The following is a 19,399-nucleotide window of genomic DNA, read 5'->3' as shown; positions in this document are numbered from 1 at the left end:
CTCCATGTATGATTAATTCAGCAGGTTTAATCCTCAGCATTTTCTCTATCACCGTTGTTGTACCTGGAGGTCAAATTGATAATTAAAAAAAAGAACAGAACAGAAAAATAAAATTAATGTTTGCACTGCAAAAAAAGAGTGTGGATTCCTGGGGAATAGGGCATGGAGAAATCGCATTAACAGGGCACAGGCCTAGGACAAAGTGAAAAGACATTCCTTTCTTAATCGTTTCCCCGCAGCAAAAAGCCCCTGAGAGACAAATGTTCACGCAGCTTTGTGTCGCAGCTGTGGCTGAGATAGGACGTGATACAACAAAACTTTAACACCTTTTGACTTCACTGTAGTACAGCGGCAGGGCTGATAGATAGATCCCGAGCACATGTTCCGAATAGGTGCTTCGCATTTCTGAACGATGCAGTCTTTTTAAATTCAAATCACTCCTGCTCTTGCTTTTGCTCCTGCTTTTGCAGCACTCTGCCATCCTCCATCTTTGACCCAGTATGTGCAATCTAAGCAGGGCTGAGGGGATTTGACTTGTTTTGCAATTTCACTTGTAAATTTGCTTGTTTGCAGCACTAATTGCTGTTTGCTGATTTTTATTTTGATAATTTTTCATATATATATATATTTTTTTTCATGTTATGTGACATGAAACTCAATGAGTGATCGTGACCTCATAGGCCGCTTCTCAGTTTGTCAGCTTTGTGCAATTGACCCCTTTTCGGTTGTGGGTCAAAGCTATAACTCCCACTCTGTGAGTTGAAGCAATCCCATCAGCATGTCACTGTCCTCATTCCAGTGTTTCTCCTGTGTCCAGCTGCTTTTGATCTCTCTAACAGAAATGGATGGCATTCATACAGTGCTCAGATTAGACTCAGAGATGGGGTGCTGTGCCAGGTTGAAGAGAAAATGATATATTTGCTAGTACGTCCTCCGATCCAATAGAAGGTGACCAGTTTTGACCCTGAAAGCACTGCTAACATGCGGGAAAAGGTGCCTAGGTCAGATGAGACGAAATTCTTTTTTTTGAGCCTCCAAACATTTTGGGCAGAGCACAAATTCTACATGTTATGTTGGATCCAGCATCCACACAGTGAAACATGGTGTTGGTACTATCATGCTGTGTGGATTGCATAAGCAGAGACAAGGCACCTGGCCAAATGTGATTAGAAGAAGAATACAGCTAAAAGTATAATCATGAAGAAAAAACTTGTCAGCAACTATAAAACAGCCTCCAGCAAGTGTCCATCTTCCATATCAGGATTTTCCAACCTGTACAATCCAGAAAGTCATATTTATACAGCTAAATATAACTCAGTCAGAGCCATGAATGTCATATGACCCTTTCAGAAGAATCTAACTTATAAATTTTGATGAATATCTTCCATAGAAAATTAGTTGTCCTTTGTGAAGAATTACCATTTTATTTCCAATTCCATGTTTTTTAATGAAGACAACAAAATATTGGACAAAAAGAGGATGCATGTGACGTAAAATTTTGTAAAAAAAAAAATAAAAAAAAAATAAAAAAAGGTTTCTGCCTACAAGGAAAATGGATAAAACAATACGTCTGACTTTTTAGAACTATTCTGTTGTTCAAATTCAAAGCCACTTTCCCATAAAAAACAAACGTAAAGCAGTTTAAAAACAGTTTGTAATTATATCTGTGTTTAAAAATATCCATGACTCCTTTGTTATTTTCAGCCCAAGTTATTAAGAGCCACTGTGGGAGGTTCAAAGAGCTACTTGTGGCTCTGGAGCTGCAGGTTGTAGACCGTTGTCTGAGAAGAACAGTCAGAGCTACAGAGAAATGGTTTAGATTGAAACATTGTCATGTTTTAAAATGTCGAAGCCTAAACCTGATTTAGAATATGTGGCAACTGGCAAGACTTGAAAATATGTTCAACATGCCCAGCAATAAGATTGATAATTGTCTCTTTTTTTTACATGAAATGATGAGTGAAAATGTCAGTCTCTTGTCATGGAAGAAACATAACCCAGAAAACTTACAGCTGCAGTTTAAACACAAAGTTGCAACTATTGCAAAGTGTTGAGATGAAGTAGCCTATTCCATAATCGAGTTATTTTTATAGGAGGATTTTTGCCTGGAAGGTTCTGACTGTATGCAGAAATCGATTTAAAACCAAAAAACAATATTTTTTTATTGTCACTTTAATGAGTGTCGCAACAAACGCCATCACAGAATAACTCCACATTTTCCACCCCTACAAAACATTGCCCCGCAGGCATTGTAAATCTCAAGTCTATTTTCATAGTACATCTCAGACGAAGACAACTTTTACAAAGAATAGATGAGCATAAAAATGAATTTAAAAATAAAGCTTAAAACTGAACAAGAAAAAAAACGTTTTTTTTTTTTTTTTCTTGTTCAAAAAAACTGAACAGGATAATGAGCGAAGCAGGACGATGTGAGGCTAAGGGTGTCATTTTATGGCATTGTTTAGTATTTTGTTATGGATCAAAAAATATCCAGGTTTTCAATAAAGAGATACCAGAACATCCGTAATACGCTCTCACTTTGGAGTTGCATTTGGGAGTGTGGCTGCAGGATTTGTGATTAGTAGTAACATTTTTAGGCAACTGTTCATCCATGTGATATGGTGTTACTGTGGAGTAGTTTGCAAGTGAGAAAAGCATGAAGCAGTTATTCACCTTTGAGAGAATATGTTCTTTATTTTACAAAGGTTAAGATGGCTGTTTTGCTGACTTTTGTAATTGCGATTGAGAATTTACTGGTCCCAGACTTTTCACTGGGATTCTTTGTATCGGGAAAATTTCATCCGAAATGACTGCATGACTGAAAGATTCTTCGGATTTTCTGAGATCACAAACAACTACTTGATCCAGATATTTTTCTATTTTTCTATATTCTGTGTCAAAAAAATCTAACAGAACCAACATGGAACCAGCACTGATTCAATTTAGCTACAATGATGAAAAGAAACAAGGTTTGTTCTTGTGTATAAACTGAGATTTTTGTTTTATTCTTAAACCAGCCTTAATTTCACACAGAATGACTTAACTTTCCCTCAGAGATACAAAATGTTCAACATTTCCCATTTTTCTGGTGGTGACGTTTATTTAGTACCTTGTGGAATCATTAAATCCTTGGTTGAATGTTTAGCTAAATTGATGAAATTCAATGAGGTGTTATAAAGTACGAGTATATTTAGCATTTATCGATTCATATATTCCCCTCTCTGTCTCCACTGCTACCAAGACGTCACCTGAAATGTTATGATAATGCTGATTAAAAACAAAAAGCTGGACTTGTATGCCATCATTTTTCCAGCCATTGAGACCAGACTGTTATTTTGTATAGCTTCAGAAAGCAGCTTCAGTAATTTTCCAGTGGGGCTCTTAACACAGACTAATTAAAGTACATGAGGGTTGGTTACCTGCGACTGATTTATTCTTTGACTACTGTGAGGATTGGTAATGATACATGTATCATTGCAGCCCTGCTTATTGGAAGTTTAAATCAGGTAGAATAGAAACTAAATTATGCATACGCACTGCCAGCTGAGCCTTGGTCAAGCACGTCAAGTTTCTAAGAGTAACGGCATTTTTATAATTGCAGGTGTGGCGGGCTTTCATCTGAAATTGTTTTGATGGACGAGCAGTTAATTGTTGTGGCTGCGATCTACTTCTTTTGTGTCTGCACGAGTTTGTTTTTCTTGCTTGAAACTTAATGGACATTGACATGTTTTTTTTTTTGTTTCCCCCCAGGTGGAAGTTTGTCTCTTCAGGAAACATGCCTGTTTATCATTTCAACAGTCACTCACAGCCGCGCTGCTGTTCCGAGTTTTAATCATCAGTGTGAAAGTTTCTGATTAATAATGCTGCGCAGTTACAATTTTACACTTGATGGTGAAGGCCTGCTCAAAGCGAAGGCGAGTCATGCTCTCCATAATAGCACCAAATGTTATGGCTGTCAATCCAATAAGGGGCTAGGGTCTTGGAAGAGCACCTGCACACTATTAGCAGGACAGGATATTAGGGAAAGTGACGACCATGCAGTATTTTTTCACAGCTTCACTGAAAGAAGAGATTTTATGTCCACTTGAGACTCGTTTATTAACGTGGATGCCCACTAAACTAAACTGTAAAAGTTTGGTTGGCAAAAGAAATCTAATTATCCTGCTCATCCAAGGGATCAAATAAATCACACGAATCTGGTAACATTTGAAAATATCCATGCAGGGTAAAGGCTATGCAAATGAGCTGTGAACAAAACACATCAGCTGGGAAAAAAAACACTCCTTTTCAAACATAAATATTTTTAAAATAATTATATATATATATATATATAGTGCAATATATATAGTATTATTTTACAGCATGTCTCTTCTCTGTATGAGTATAAGTGAGGTAAGTAGCAGAGGTGTAAAACTGAGTTTTCCGCTCTTAACACAGATTAAGGTCTCATCAGGGGGTAACTCTGATGGAGCACTTAACTGTTCTGTGCTGCCAGTTCATAAAAAGTAATGCAAAGACATTTCCTGCTCATACAGTTGCATCTGAAATTATACATCCCTCATTGCAAATTGGATTTATTGGTAAAATTTACAAAATAACTACAGCTTGCAACAAATTGTCCTATTTAAGTGGTGCATTCCAACTAATGTTACGAGTGATTTCGACATGTCCTACATGTACATGAACACAAAATGGCCATTTTAGTGACTATTGCAGTGAACTGATTCAGGACAAACATCTGTAGTACTTAGTAAAGTGCCCTTTTGCTTTTATGGCCTGCTGCAAATGGGATTCTTACCCAGGCAGACACCAGCTTCTGGCAGTGTTTCTGATGAATCCTGAACCAGCCCTTATGGGCAAAGGGTTCCAGTTCATGAATAGGCTTTAGTATCCTTACTGTAGCTTCCTACTTTTTGAATCACCACCAGGGATTTTCAATACAGTTCAAGCCAGGCAACTGTGCTGGTAATTCTAGTATCTTCAAGGACTTCTTCTGAAATCCAGCCATGGGGCACTCTCAGATAGGCTGAAGATCATTTTCATGTTTGAAGGTCCACTGATCCCCAAACTTCAACTTCTGCAAAGGCGGCATGACATTTCCTCCCAGCAGTCGCTGATAGCTGACAGAATCCATTTCGCCCTCTACATGCTGCCAGGCGTCCGGTGCCAGGGAAAGTACAGCAGTCCCAAAGGATCACTGAGCCACCACCATGCATCACTGTTGGCGAGGGGTGTCCTTTTTAGCGTATGGTTCACTTGTCCTCCTCCTGACAGCAAATGCTTAAAAAAGTTCCAGTGTGGATTCACAGAAGAGAAACCCAAAATCATTTGTACAGTTGTGAGCAACTTGGAGCCGACCTGCCCGCGTGTATTTGGATAAGTTGTGTTGCACATCAGGGACTTTAAACATTTGTACATTGCAGCAGTCTTTATGTTGACGACAATCTTGTGATATCTTTGTGGAAACATTCGTCTTTTTCTGTGTGCAGATATATTGGCAGTGGCTGTTTGAATTATTTTAGGTGCAACTGTAAAGTCATTAAAAAAAATAGAATATGCTTAGTGTCAGATTAATAGTTCATTTTGGAAACTGAGTATAATGTTAAGCATAAACATTTGTGTTATGCCCACTTTTTTAGTCTGCAATATTCTCATTTTGAATGTCATGTTTTTATTAATAACAATAATTATCAGTCACAAAAGGATTGAAAACAAGAGTCTGTGTGATTAATTTAAATGTGTTTCACCTAGTGAAAACAAACTCTGAAAGGTGGGATGTTTTTTCAGTCGTTTTTTTTTTTTTTGTTAATGTGACCCTCCTACCCTCCACTACTCTGTTTGTTTTGTCTGTACGCATGAGTGTTTCCAGAATGGTTAAAAAAGATGTAAATAATATCTTATTATTTATTGCTTTTACCTTGAAGATGTTCTTACCTTTTCATACAGCCAAAAGTTTAGTTCTCTCGCTTCCAATTTATGTCCTTAGAAGCAGCTTTGTAATTGGCATTCAGAGTGAATCAGCATTCTTATCTAACTCTCTCCAAGAAAGTCTGTTGCGCTGCACAGTTCCTTTAGCCTTTAAGTATATAGCTGACCCTGGCTGCATCTGTAAAATGAGGCAGTGTGCATTGTGGGACTGGAAGCGGAAAATACTTTTTCGTTCAACTGTGGGGATTTCCACGAGCAGTGAGCTGAGGTTATGGAGCATATAAGTATCTGACTAAAAATACTAATCTGAGAACGCTTTAATAAAATGCGAAATAGCGCTGGCGCAGTACGCCGCACAACAAACGGAAAGCAATTTTAAACACAACCTTTGAAGAATGTGATTTGTCAAGAGCAAGGACCATATCAACTGCGGTGACGCCGCATCAGAGCAGCAAAATCACATCTGTAACCTTCCTCTTCACTTCTCCACCTGCTTATCTTTTCCTCTAGATCCCTCAGATCAGCTACGCGTCAACAGCCCCGGAGCTGAGCGACGACAGGCGTTACGACTTCTTCTCACGGGTGGTTCCTCCAGACTCATTCCAGGCCCAGGCCATGGTTGACATCATCCAAGCCTTAAACTGGACCTACGTCTCCACTGTTGCCTCAGAAGGCAGCTACGGGGAGAAGGGAGTGGAGGCTTTCACCCAGCTCTCCAGGGAAGCAGGTAAGCCATAGGAGTCTTGCAATAGGCACTGCAGAAAGTGAAATACTTATTCCGAAAATGTTTTTTTTTTTTTTGATTAAAAAGTGCATTTGCACTTTACTGACTCAGACTGAGGTTCCTGTTGGTCGTAAAATCTGTTTTGGGTGCATGAATTATTGATCTGTTTAGCTTCTGAGTGAGTTGTAGAGTGTTACTGGAAATGTAGATGGAGAAACATCTGGCACAGAAAATCTCTGTAATGAGAATTTCCTGTACTCATTTTACACTTTTTTTTTCCCCCAAAATGAAGACACAGATGAGAAACTGAAGAGAGAAGGCAGAACAGTAAACTCTGGCTGATGGGGGTGTTTAGCTTTAAATTCGTCTTTCATGCTTCAGTCGAAAACGTACATTGCCACATATTGGTGTCGCTGGCACCATGTCTTGAAAACCTTAACAGAAATGAATCTTTCATTGCAGTAACTCACACTAAAAGACAGAAAAAAAAAAAAAAACATTTAGTTTAAGTACATTCACTAAAAGGCTAAAACATAAGAAATGATCAGAAATCAAGGTTTAAGTGTTGGTGCCCCTACAACTGAAATATTTTTCTAAAGGAAGAAGATTTTTATTTCCAAAAACATACTCTAACAGAAACTATAAGCTTTGATCAGATGAGCCTTAAATTGAGGACATGCCATTAAAAGTAGAGGCTGTGTGGATAAAGAATATCCCACTGCAAAGCATTATGGGGGATCTGTGATGCTGTTGTTCTTCCCTCAGCCTTGGGAACCTTGCTGGAGCGCATGACATTGATTTAATGTCTGATGGACTCTATCAGAAATTGAAAATTTGATTTCTGCAGAACAATGACCCCAAACAGATAACCTACTGAATCCAGTAACAACTCATCAGACACACAATCAGCAGTTTTTCATGGCCATCTCAGTGCTAGACTTAAACTGAAATGCAACAGTTTTGTGCAGTGCAAAGTCATGACCGCGATCTCCACTTGTTTTCATCTGGTTCACTGCTGCTTTAAAACAGGCCGTGACACTTAGACAAAATATTAGAAATGTGTGTAAAACGTTATAATATCGACATGTTGTTATGCATGTAAATAAGTACTGAGGTTTATCAAGAAATCAAGTGTTTATCATCTCCTAAAAGAGAAAAAAAATAGGCTCGTGGAGTCACTTGATGCATGAGCCTATCAGTCAGTCGGACGGTTTTGTTTATGTTTTTAATCTGCTTACTTTCACTGTTAACTTCATGTGTAAACCCTTCGCTGGGTAACATCCTCTGGGCACTGTTGTAGAGCTTGCTGCCGTCCCCAGGCCCCCCTGCTCGGTAAAGCAGTTCCCAGATCAGACTGTGTGGAGTTGTTTGGGGACATCAAATGTGCACCGTTAATTTTTAATTGTCTTTTTTATTGTTTTTTACAGCAGACTTAACATATTCACTCATCTTATCCTCACATTAGACAGTTTTTAATGTCCTATTCAGTAGTTATTGCACTGCCTTCAACAATATAAAGTAATGAATTTACTACTGATTTGCAGTGACTTGCAATGAACATGTGCATGAAAACAGAATCGAGAGCTTTTTCTTTTAGAAAAATGCATTAAACATGATCAAATTTAGGGGCTTTGAAGAAAAAAACCTTTAAACATTTGCTTCACTTGTTTAAATGTGCAGTAGAACAATAATAGAGATTTTCTAGGAGGAAATGATCCTATTTGAGACTGAACAAGTTTGTTGTTATGTCTGAAGAGCTCTGGAAGATAAGTGATTTGTATTCAGACATTCACATGTTTTTTCTTTTTTGGAAAGCAGCCTGACAACTGTGCACACGCTCGACTCACCTGTTTTTTCCAGGCCGGTGTTGCTGACGGCATGCAGTTGTGTCAGTCAACAGTTACCGTTATCGGCAGAATAAACTCTGCTCATACAGTTCGATGGGTCAGCTGGCTTCATCAAATCATATGGTTCAGAGGTCTTCAGACCGGAGTCTGCAGAGACTCTTCAACAGCGGCTGCTGCAGTTTGTGTGCAACACGAAGCCAAAGATGCCTCATTACAAAGTATTGGATGATTAACCAAACATGTCTGGTGATGCTTTCTCTCACCTACACGTCTGTGGATCCCAGTCTAATTCTTGAACATTTGTTAGGAGCAAGCTCTGTCTCTCTTTCTCTCTCTCTCTCTTTTTTTTTTTTTTAGTAGACTAACGTGGACAACCCTCAAAAATATGGAAAGCTAATGATATCTCACAGGCCCCGATCAGAGGTCCAGCACGCATGAATATTTTATCTGTGTGCATTCATGTCCAGTGTGATCACTCACTAAAACTTTAAGAAGCTGTTTGCGGCTGTGTAATTTGCATCGACGGAGGGAGAGGGCATGGTGAAGGAAGGCAGGAATGAAGAAGGCAGTGTTGTAGCAAATTAGGAAAAGTCCTGATTGAAGGCTCGTTTTGTCTCAGTTCCTCTCACGTCCTGAAATAAACGCAGCTTCCAACAGCTGGGCTTCTCAGACGCATTGCTGCTAATGTTTCATTCTTTCTTATGCAAAGACCCGTAAACAGAGTGAGATAATTATGATTCCCAAACAGCAACACAAGAGGTATGGCATTGTGACTATTGTTTGTTTTGCACTCCTCCTGCTAAAGCCGAGCTCCCGTCGCCACATTATTTTGCATTCATACACAAATGAGAATTAGATGCTCTAAAGGAACATTTTCTGTACCCTAGGATTTATCTTTAATAAACACGTTAATTATATAATAGGACAGCAGTCACAGGATTCATTCAGTGGCAGGGGATCTGCATTTGAAATGACTGAAATGGACTGAAGTGAATAAAAAAAAAAAGCCATCTTTGTTATCATGGAAAGACAGCACATTCATTTCAGCATTTCTGTTGTAAATAAATGTAGAAAGTAGAGCAGCACTGTTTGGTTGACACTACAGCATCCCTGCAAGCTCATCCGTAAGGCCTTGAGACATTTCTGCGCGGCTGCCCGGTTCTCTTGCGTCCAAATGTCAGATGCATTAGTAGGATTCTCGCTTCACCACTTCAAGGAGAACCATCTCGTGTACTAATGCAATATGGGTGCCCATTACCCCAAGCTGAGACTAGAGTGATGGTCAGCCTGTATTGATCTTTTCCATTCCCCCCCCCCCTCCTTTTTTATTTTATTTTTGCTCCACTGTCTCTCCTCACATTGTGCACCTTCCATCTGGCTCCAGGTGAATCTGGCAGAGATAAATCTTGTTTGTACTTTTCTATGTCTGTCTGGATTCAGGCCAGAGCGATGGAGTTCAGTTTTTTTCCCATCAGGTAAAAAAAATAAAATAAAAAATAGCCTGCGTTTGAGGAAAACCTCCCACAAAGCATCACTGTGGAATTGATTGCAGAACCTTGCCAACACTAAGCCTTTCTCAGATCTGCCCTTAACAATGACGAGAGAGGGATCTGCCTGAAAACATATTAGGCTCATGTGCAGCAGTGGAGGGGAGAGGTATGACACATCTGGAAAATAGACCGCGATCCTTCTGCTGGGCCCTTCCGACATTGACGTGTCCCAGGCCATCAGTGGGAAAGGCAAGTGGAATATGAAAGGGCACCGAGATGTAGAACATGAATATAGGCTGCATGTCAGCCCAATTTGATGTGCTCCCAAGTGTTCAGGCAGGCAGACCGGAGGGATTAAGTCTGCCGTTTGACTGTCGAGGTGATAAATATAATTGCAGCATTATGGAGACCCTGGAGGTTCTGGTTTGGAGGGTACTGGTGAGTAGGCGGGAAAACTGGATAGCCGAAACCATCAACTGCTCCTAATTTAAAGGGATTTGTATATTACCAAGCGAAATGGGAGTGCCGGGTCTCTCATCCCGCGGTGCATTTTCAGATCCGAGGGCACTGAAGATGAATAATTGAAGAAGTTAATGCAGTGCATGACCTGTGGCAATCAGATAAGCTGAGGACTTCCAGGAGTCCAATGAAATTAGCAATGATTACTATTGAAACTCTCTTTGACATATTAATCTAATGCAGAGCAAAGGTCACAGCTTCATACTGCGCTTTGTTTTGTTAGCCTTTGTATTACCAGGAGTAAGTGAAAAATGAGCAGCTTTTACTGCCACAAGCTAGCATCACTTCCATCTGCTGCAGGGAGAAATTCAACGTTTAGAGAAATTGTATATAAATCCGTAAATAACCTCACTCTCTGCTCTCGCTTTCTTGGCAGACTTTAAATGACAGTTAAAACATAGTGTCAATCAAAATATTTATTACAAGGAATAAGTATGTGAGTTGATGGTAAACTTAGTTTGAGAAGAGGAACTAATAGTTTAGGTCTAAATCAAGACAAGAATACGACCTCCACTGTTTGATTACTTAATTAGTTTATTTAACAAAGGTGCAGAAAATATTGTTTTACATATATAACACAAAGCAGATGTTTCCTTGCTAGGCTTTTGAGAACACAAAGATGAAGTTTAGATAAAACACAGTGTACACAAAACATCACAGTAACTAAAAATCAAAATTAAATTGCGTTATTATGCATAAACCATTTTTTGCATAAATCCTCACAAATCAGTTGGAAGAGGCAATTGATGAGTGAACTTTATTACATTACAATGTGCACAAGGTCTGAATTTTAAGGTTGATTTAGGAGAAGTGGAAGAATTGATATTTCAAGTCAACATCGTTATTACTTGGCAGGGCTGTGTTGCAATTTTTTTCAATTAAAATATATGAAAGTTTACAGAATGATTAAGTACAAAAATAAATGATGTAAAATAACAATAGAACTAAATAATTCACTCTCCCCAAATTTTGGATAGAAAATGAACTTTGAAGAAACTCAACAGATTAAATACCTAGAAACCTTTACGAGTTTTTTAGATATACTGAGGTGGAAATTTGGAAAGAGTTATTTTCAATCTTAACGACAATAGTTGGACATTTATTGTATCATCATTATTATAAAAAAAAATATTTCTAAGATTTCTGATTCCTTGTGACAATGACAAATTTGTCATGTTTGAAATGTTCAAACACTAGCTAAATTGTTTTTTCTTATAATTTATTAACTGTTTGTTCCAAGAGAGCATCAATAAATATCAATAAATTCAAAAGTATGGTTAAATACAGTTACTGTGTGTAGTTTAGGGGGGGAAAATGCACTTATTTATGAAACCGGTGTCCTGATGAAACCAAATTCAAAATGGAAATATTTTTCCAGAGCAGTATTTGGGTTTGTGGGCCAACAATTGTTGTGCCATGCTGTCACAGCCATACAGTAACCCAGAAAAAAGACAGAAAAGAAGTGACAAATAGTTGTTTATCATTATCATAATAGCACCACAAGATGAAAATCTAAGTCTGCACCACCCATCGCTAATCAAAACCACCTTGGCATCATCCGACTTCACAAGCACCATGAGCTTCAACAGAACATAACAGTTTTCCTTACCTAGTCTGATGGGGGATGGCTCATGCAGTTTGCTGGGTCTTGGCCCCTGTCCACCCACGTTCCACATTGTGCCCTGGGCCCATGTTTGCTCCGTTGGTGCGGTTTCTCTCCACATTCATGGACTCTAGGGGGCTGTTTGTGTGCGTGGTGGAAGTAACTCTCTCCTCTGTGACCACCTCCACATTTTGACTTTAGAAAACTTCTCACTTCACTTGTGTGGAGACATTTCTACAGAAACATGCAGACACAACATAAATGCACCTTTACGCAGTGTACACACAGCAAAGCATGACATAGGTTGGGGTTTTCTGTTACAACTGCTGCTTTCATAGCTGTAAGACCAAATCTGTACAGGTATTAGGGGTGTAGTGGTACATGCAATCCAACCCAATATTGTCATTTTTTTGTGGAAAGAAAGTACAGAATTTTATATTCTGCAAATCAATTGACAGAGGCACCAAAACAAAGCAGCGTATAACAGAGTTTTCTGTTAAAATAAAAATATATTGATATGATATCTAATTAGTCATTACATTTTGGGAAATAATTCACCTTTGCACGGCCTAATAATAGCATCTTAGTTGCTGTTAGGAATCCTTTTATCCTTTTGTCCTACGAAAAAGCTCCTACTTTCAAGAACCACATTCATCTGGGGGGTTTATGAATTTTGTATAATATTTAGATCTCTGCCTTTCAAGGAAAAAAGATCCAGGACAGTCCCTCCCACTAGCATCTTCTGAATTTTTAACTTCCTTTCATTTTTATTATTCTTTTATGAAAGTCATCTTTAAAGTTTACTTTTTAAAATGAGCCCTATAAGGACAGAGGATAATTTCCCTATATTTATAATTAGTTTTTCATTTACCTTTTTAAAGCACTTTTATATATTGCCATGCCCATGTGTTACAATTCAGACTGTTGAGTCCAAATCTTCAAAAGAAAAATTATTTATTTGGCTAAAGCACCGATCTGCCATCTTTGGCTGCCCTGGTTACTCTTCATAACCTTGATCCCAAGTAATAAAGAACTGGGGAGAGTTTTTAAATACAATGTTAATAAAAATAAAGATTTTGAAATATTTTTCTATCTTTCTATGTTACATTTGACATTAATTTATACAGTAGAACGGCACTAATGATACAAATAATCCCAAGGCATTCCCAGGCCAGCTGAGAAATATAGGTGCTCCAGTGTGAGTTGACATAAAGTACATTTGTCAGGACAATAGTGGCTCTTACAAAGTTAAAGGAATAAATCCATAAAGGATCATTTGAAGTAAAAGTGTAAAAATATGTAAATGTGAGTGAGCGCATTTTGTAAAATTTTAAACCTTTTCTTAAGTGATAGATTTCTGTTTGTTATTTTTGGCCTCTGATGGTTTTATCAAAGTCTTATCTTTACCACAGAAGTGAAATATATGTATAAATGTGTAGTCAATTTAAATAAAGACCAAATATATATTGCTTACTGAAAGTATTATCTCTCATTCCACCTAGTTTTACAGGGCTTTATTTCAACAATGTATGATTGTTCTGTATTTTATTTTATTTTTTTACACTGAAGACAACATTTTTATAAGATGGGGATTTTATATGGAGCATAGCAACCACACACACATATACAAAATTACACAACAAATTTCTACACCAGGTAAAGAATTATACCCTATCTATACAACAGAATCATAAAATTGTTTGTGGCCACATCATATCAATGTATAACTTTTTATGCAGTATAATAAAAATTATACTGACCACGCAATCTAATGGAGTGTCTGTTAGAAAAGCCAATGATTACGAATGCATAAGGTTGTTGAACATTTCCTATATAGAAGCAGAAAGCAGCCTGGATGACTTCACCAACTGGATCATGCGCAGCATTACCTAAGACAAAGAACTATAAACCAATTTTAGTGATCTTTTAATGGCTCTTCTGTGAATGCAGAGACATGGTTGTGTCACGTGGTCTTCACTGGCTTAGATAACTCATTCTGAATGATGTAGAACCTCATAAGTGAGAAGGGAAAGAAAAGACTCTGGGTTTTCAAACTTTCTTTACAGGAGATTTCAATACAAATGGCAACATTGCAGAAGAATAGTTTTCTTTTAAGAGAAAAAAAAAAAAAAAAAAAAACCTCCAGCAGAACCAGGTTCAGTATAAATCAAATGAAAGCTAGGGCTTAATTTCTACTGATGATGAGGAGATGAGCAGCATCTAGCAGAGTGGTATGGGTTCATTTGCCTCAAAACATAAGAGGAGTGTTGAGAGTTTAGTTTTTCTGGAAGCTGCATCTTTTCAAACCTTGAAGTTTGTATTTGGCTCGCTATTAAATCTGATAACCATCAAGTTGCTCTACATTTGTTTCTTCTAGGTTTATGTAAAGCTAAGAGGTGTAAATTCGCTGCAAGTCCGCCTTATGAGAAGACCCGAACTACGACTAACAAAAGCAAAAAGCAACTTTTCTGTATGAGCTGTACTATATGTTTGGGGATTTTGCATTTGCACTGTAAAGCAGATATAAGATCAATGCTAAAAAAAAAAAATAAATAAATAAATAAAAAAATAATCCTCTTTTGTTTTCTTCACAACAATATTGACATCAGTTGCACCAAAAACAGAATAGACTCAAAACTCCCTAAGCACGTAGTTACCAGCTTGTAGAGCCTTTATTTCCCACGCTAGCTCAGACCAGCACACTGCAGAATTTGGATCGCTTTGGGGGTACGGGCTTATATGGCCTGGTTTCTGAAACAAAACAGAAACGTTGAACTCAAAGTCAAACTTTTCAAAAGTCATTTAGGGGTATACGGTACCTTGCAAAAGTATTTCTGGCCTTTGATCCTTTTTGTGTTTGCTGCTTTACAACTGCAAACATTAATACACTAATGAAGGATTTTGAATGGTAGAAACACAGAAAGCAGAGCACAAGTCTGAATTGGACGGAAAAGGATATGTGATTCTGTTTGTCTTTTTACAAATAAAGTGAAAATTGATGTGTGGATTTGTGTTCAGTCCCCCTCAATCAGAACCATCTTTCCTTGCGGTGTAAGCTGCGACACGTTCGGGCGATGCTTCTACGAGAGACGGCGACTCTAGTTTGAGACTCAAGTCGCACCGACGTTACAATAATAGACTTGTTCCATATAGAGAGGAGAATTGACTCGAACTCCTGACCTGAGACTGTAACTGAGTCTTAGTAACAGTTTTTATTTTATGTAATGAAGACTGGAGAGTCTAGCTGCACATGTTTAACTTTAAAAGGATGGACTTGATTATGAAGCAGTTATAGGTAGATAATTGGATGTTAGTGACTCATAATCTTTTTATGTTTCATATCTTGAACTGAATGCTGTTTTAAGTGACTGCATTGTTTAGGAAAATAAATAAACATAACTTACCTCAGAGGCTCTCCGTTCAAGTACACGTCTGGCTAAAAATATCTACACAAAAACAGTATAAAGTAGGTTTTTGGAGTTTTTTTGGATTATGTATTAAATAATTGTTTACAAATATTAGTAGATTGAAATGTAATCATAAAATGTTTGTGATATGATTTAGGCCTAGAGATAAAGATTACAGGTTTGAATTCTCAGCCTAAAGGCGGTGCAGGGGTAGACTTGACATAGATGTGGATTTGATAAGAAATGCTATTTTTTTTCTGGATACATCTTGTTTTCTTGTTCATCAGACTTGCAAAAATGACTTGCAGACATTTCTGGTTTCTACTAGCTCTGCACAAGTAGACACGAAGATCTCTGCACCTTCTTTGAAAAACAGCTCAGTTTGTGTTAGATAGGAAGGAGAAAGTAATATTTTGATTTTAAACACCATGTCCTTCTTTTTTGTCATTGTACAAAACTTGATAGATGGAAGTAAAAAAAGAAAGAAAGGAATGAATGTATAGTCATAACTACACATCACATACACACGTAGAGAACACCCAAAAATACATCAAATCTTACATCAATTTTATGTTTGTAGATATTATAGAAAAGTTTGCAAATGATACAGCTATAAAGGGCCTATTCATATTGAACGTCAAAGTACAACTTTCACATTAAAATGCCGGTTCTTAGAAATCAACTGTATAAATTAAAGGTTTAATTACATTATCAGGATAGTCAAGCTTTATTATGTTAGCTAGACAAACTTGAATAGGTATTAATATTCACAGTCTGTACTCATTAACTATACTTCCCATCAAATATATTTTATTTCACAACTTTGAGCCTAATTTTTATAGACACTGTTCGTTTTCTAAGTTTGTGTCCTTTGGAGAAGGTCGAATATGTGGCGAACCTGTGTTAAAAAGAAAATCAGAGTCGGTGTGGAAGATACAGTTCACATTGTTTTCTGTCTGGAAGTTTAGAAAGGTTTAAAGGCTTAGCGATTTTATTGGCGCAGTAAAAATGTCCTTTTAGAGCAATTATGCATAGACAGATGTAGCAACAACAAAAAAAATAAATAATAAAAATCAGTGCACCTGTCCAGGACAGATCTAGATTAGATTTACCTCATGTTGAAAAGCACAGCAATATGTGCAGCTGGAACAGACAGACTACTTGATTTGTTCAACATAGGATTGTTAGTGGAGAATATGGAATAAAGAGAATATTAAATAAAAGGCATTGCAACACTCTCATATAGTTGCACAGCAGCTACAGAATTGGCTGTAACATTACTAGGCAGCCAGTAATTTAATCTGCCAACTATTTTTTTGAAGAATGCACGAAAGCTTTGTTATCCTGGCCCATTAACACCAAGAACACAAGAATTAATTTACTATGTGAAGATGAAAAGCATCACGTTGTCCTTTCCAGCTACTTTCGATAGGGATACAGTGTTCCCATTTCTTTCAGTGGCAGACCACAGAAACTTGATGTGAAAATATATTATTCTCTTATCATGTACTTTCTCGTGTACAGGAAGAAATGCTGTCATCCCAACCAATCAACATTTAAACTTGGAAGCTACTCTAGTAACAGTTCACTGCCATTTCAGCTGAAAAACACAATGTTGAAGTAAACCTCTGATTCATAGCTTCCAGCTGCAATGTTAAATTAGTAAATGGAGTTATTAAGAAGCTACAAATCACATGCTAACTTCAGCTTTTAACCACAGAAACTAGCTAACCTTTTTAGCTGAAAGAACATGTCGGAAAGATAAGCAATCACTATTTGCGACTCTGAAAATTGATTCATTATCATTCACCGAGATTTGTAGGTAGGTTCAATTTTCAAAATCTAAATTCTTTATTAAGAACAAAACAGATCTAGGCAAATTTCAAGTTGATAAAAACAAAGAAAGGCGTATGAAGAATACAACCTGAGTATACCATGATCACCAAATGCTTTTTGGAGTTTCAAATCGATTTAACACATAACATTTCTGAAGTGTTATGTGTTAAATATATTCAAATATTTAATCACATATCTTTAGGTGCTTTTTGTTCTTGCTGTTGATTGTTGATAAAATAAAAAGATACAGTTCACATTGTTTTCACAAAATTTGGTTTACACTTGGAGAACTTGGATATGAAATTTGATCAGCACATGACAGGGAGAATTTAGTTTATTGTTAATATTTGTGTGACAAAACAAGACATTCTTTAAGCATTAGGAAAAAGTTAGGGTACATATGATCAGAAATGAAACAAGAAAATATGCGCACCAGGGATATTTTGTGAAAGAGCAGTTCCAGGACAAGTGAACCATAAGTTTCACAAAAAGTACATTTCCTATTATTACCTGCTTTATTCTCTGAAGGTAGTGTTTAGTTGGGTAGAACTGCTTCTCAAAAATAACTTTTGTGGCCAGACATTTCCCCAGCAGATATTTTCCATAAACCGGACCAGTATGATTGAAGAAACGGACAAAAAGTAGTAGCAGTCCTCAGGAAATTGTTACAATTTATTTCATTGTTCTTCTTTTGTGAATTGTCGAAGCAGCATCGCTTTCAGCCGCTAGCGCTTTAGGCGATATTCTAACGTTTTCTAACAAACCTCGGAGGTATCAGAGTAAAAAGGGATGAATCATAATCGTCTGTAGGAAGATGTATGGTTGCCTGAAGTAAACATTAACCAGAGTACAGACTGAACTTGTTTGATGACACTTGTACACCCATAGATAATAGGAAAGCAACAAGAAAAATGTTTTAGACATCCCTCAAAGTCAAAAAACTAAACAAATGAGGAATAAGCAAAAATATTTAGGATATTTTTCTTCTATAAGCTGTGACATACCATTGCCTTCTAACTCTGAACGGATCATTGTTCCAAAAGCAAAATGCCAGGTTTGCAGGCTTTTTGTTAAGAGTTTCTTTGTTCTCTATTGAGATAAAGTGAGGCAAAACAATGGTAATGGAAAGTCTCCATAGTGCCCGTAATGTTACATTTATAAAAGAGACAAACATTTTAAAAATGACATCTTGTTTTAAATACAGGCCTTTAAAGTATGTTGGGTCCAGGGGTTCTTGTGTACTTGGCTTTTCTGACACACTTTTATCTCAAAAAGAGCCTGGCATTTCACTGCCTCGCATCGGACATCAGCAACCAGAACAGGCCCGCAGAACTCCTTTAAATCTATTCTCTGAGATGAAGACTCTTTCAAGTCCATTTCCATTCCAGCGACAGCAGAAGGCGGCCCGACCCACTGCGCAGCACTCTGAAACTACTGACACAACACTTGCATTTTCATCGCGGTAGCCTCCCCGCCTCTCCCTGCTCGACCATCTGACTGACTGACAGATGAGGTATTCCGCAGGTATTCAATAATTTAGCCCCTGTTGCACAACCGCCAGCCCACAACCGCCGGGGTAGTTTTAAGCTCACAGCACATTTCTCAGTGAAGATGGGCTCTGCTCCAAATGCTTTTTATCTTCATCAGTGGCTCGGGTGGTCTCTATATTAACTGTTGTGACCTGCAATCTGTCTTTGTTCAAGATCTTGCAACTCTTTACGCAATTCAGCCGGGTTTGGTGAGGATGTATTTTCACAAGACCGCAATTCAAATAGATAATATTTACAGTGCCTTGTAAAAGTATCCGTACCCGTTGAACTTCTCACATATTTCATTCTAAAACCTGCTCCTTTTCGAGCAAATTGTGTAAAATTGCATATCAGTTGGCATGACTATTTGTCTTATTTTTTTGTTTTTTCTGCTTTTACTTTTTATTGGCTGATCAAAATAACTAAATGAGATAATAATAACCCCCCCCCCCCCCCCCCCACCCACCCCACAAAAAAATACAGTCAAAAACCGGGATTTTTTTGCAGGGGAACAAA

General features: G+C 37.6%; 1 protein-coding gene across 1 annotated transcript in view; it reads left to right on the top strand.

Annotated features, from left to right (window-relative positions):
* LOC106954883 (metabotropic glutamate receptor 7-like) overlaps window positions 1–19,399 on the top strand; it is a 118,677-nt gene that overhangs the window by 40,723 nt on the left and 58,555 nt on the right. Inside the window, exon 2 of the mRNA XM_015044679.1 lies at window positions 6,439–6,655. Coding sequence (XP_014900165.1) covers window positions 6,439–6,655 — 217 coding nt within the window. The remainder of the gene's footprint in view (window positions 1–6,438; window positions 6,656–19,399) is intronic.

The sequence above is a fragment of the Poecilia latipinna genome, unplaced genomic scaffold, assembly GCF_001443285.1.
Source record: "Poecilia latipinna isolate Pla-1442-1.1 unplaced genomic scaffold, P_latipinna-1.0 Scaffold686, whole genome shotgun sequence".
Lineage (NCBI taxonomy): Eukaryota > Metazoa > Chordata > Actinopteri > Cyprinodontiformes > Poeciliidae > Poecilia > Poecilia latipinna.
The sequence above is the reverse complement of the archived record's forward strand: the minus strand, read 5'-3'. Positions and strand labels throughout refer to the sequence as shown.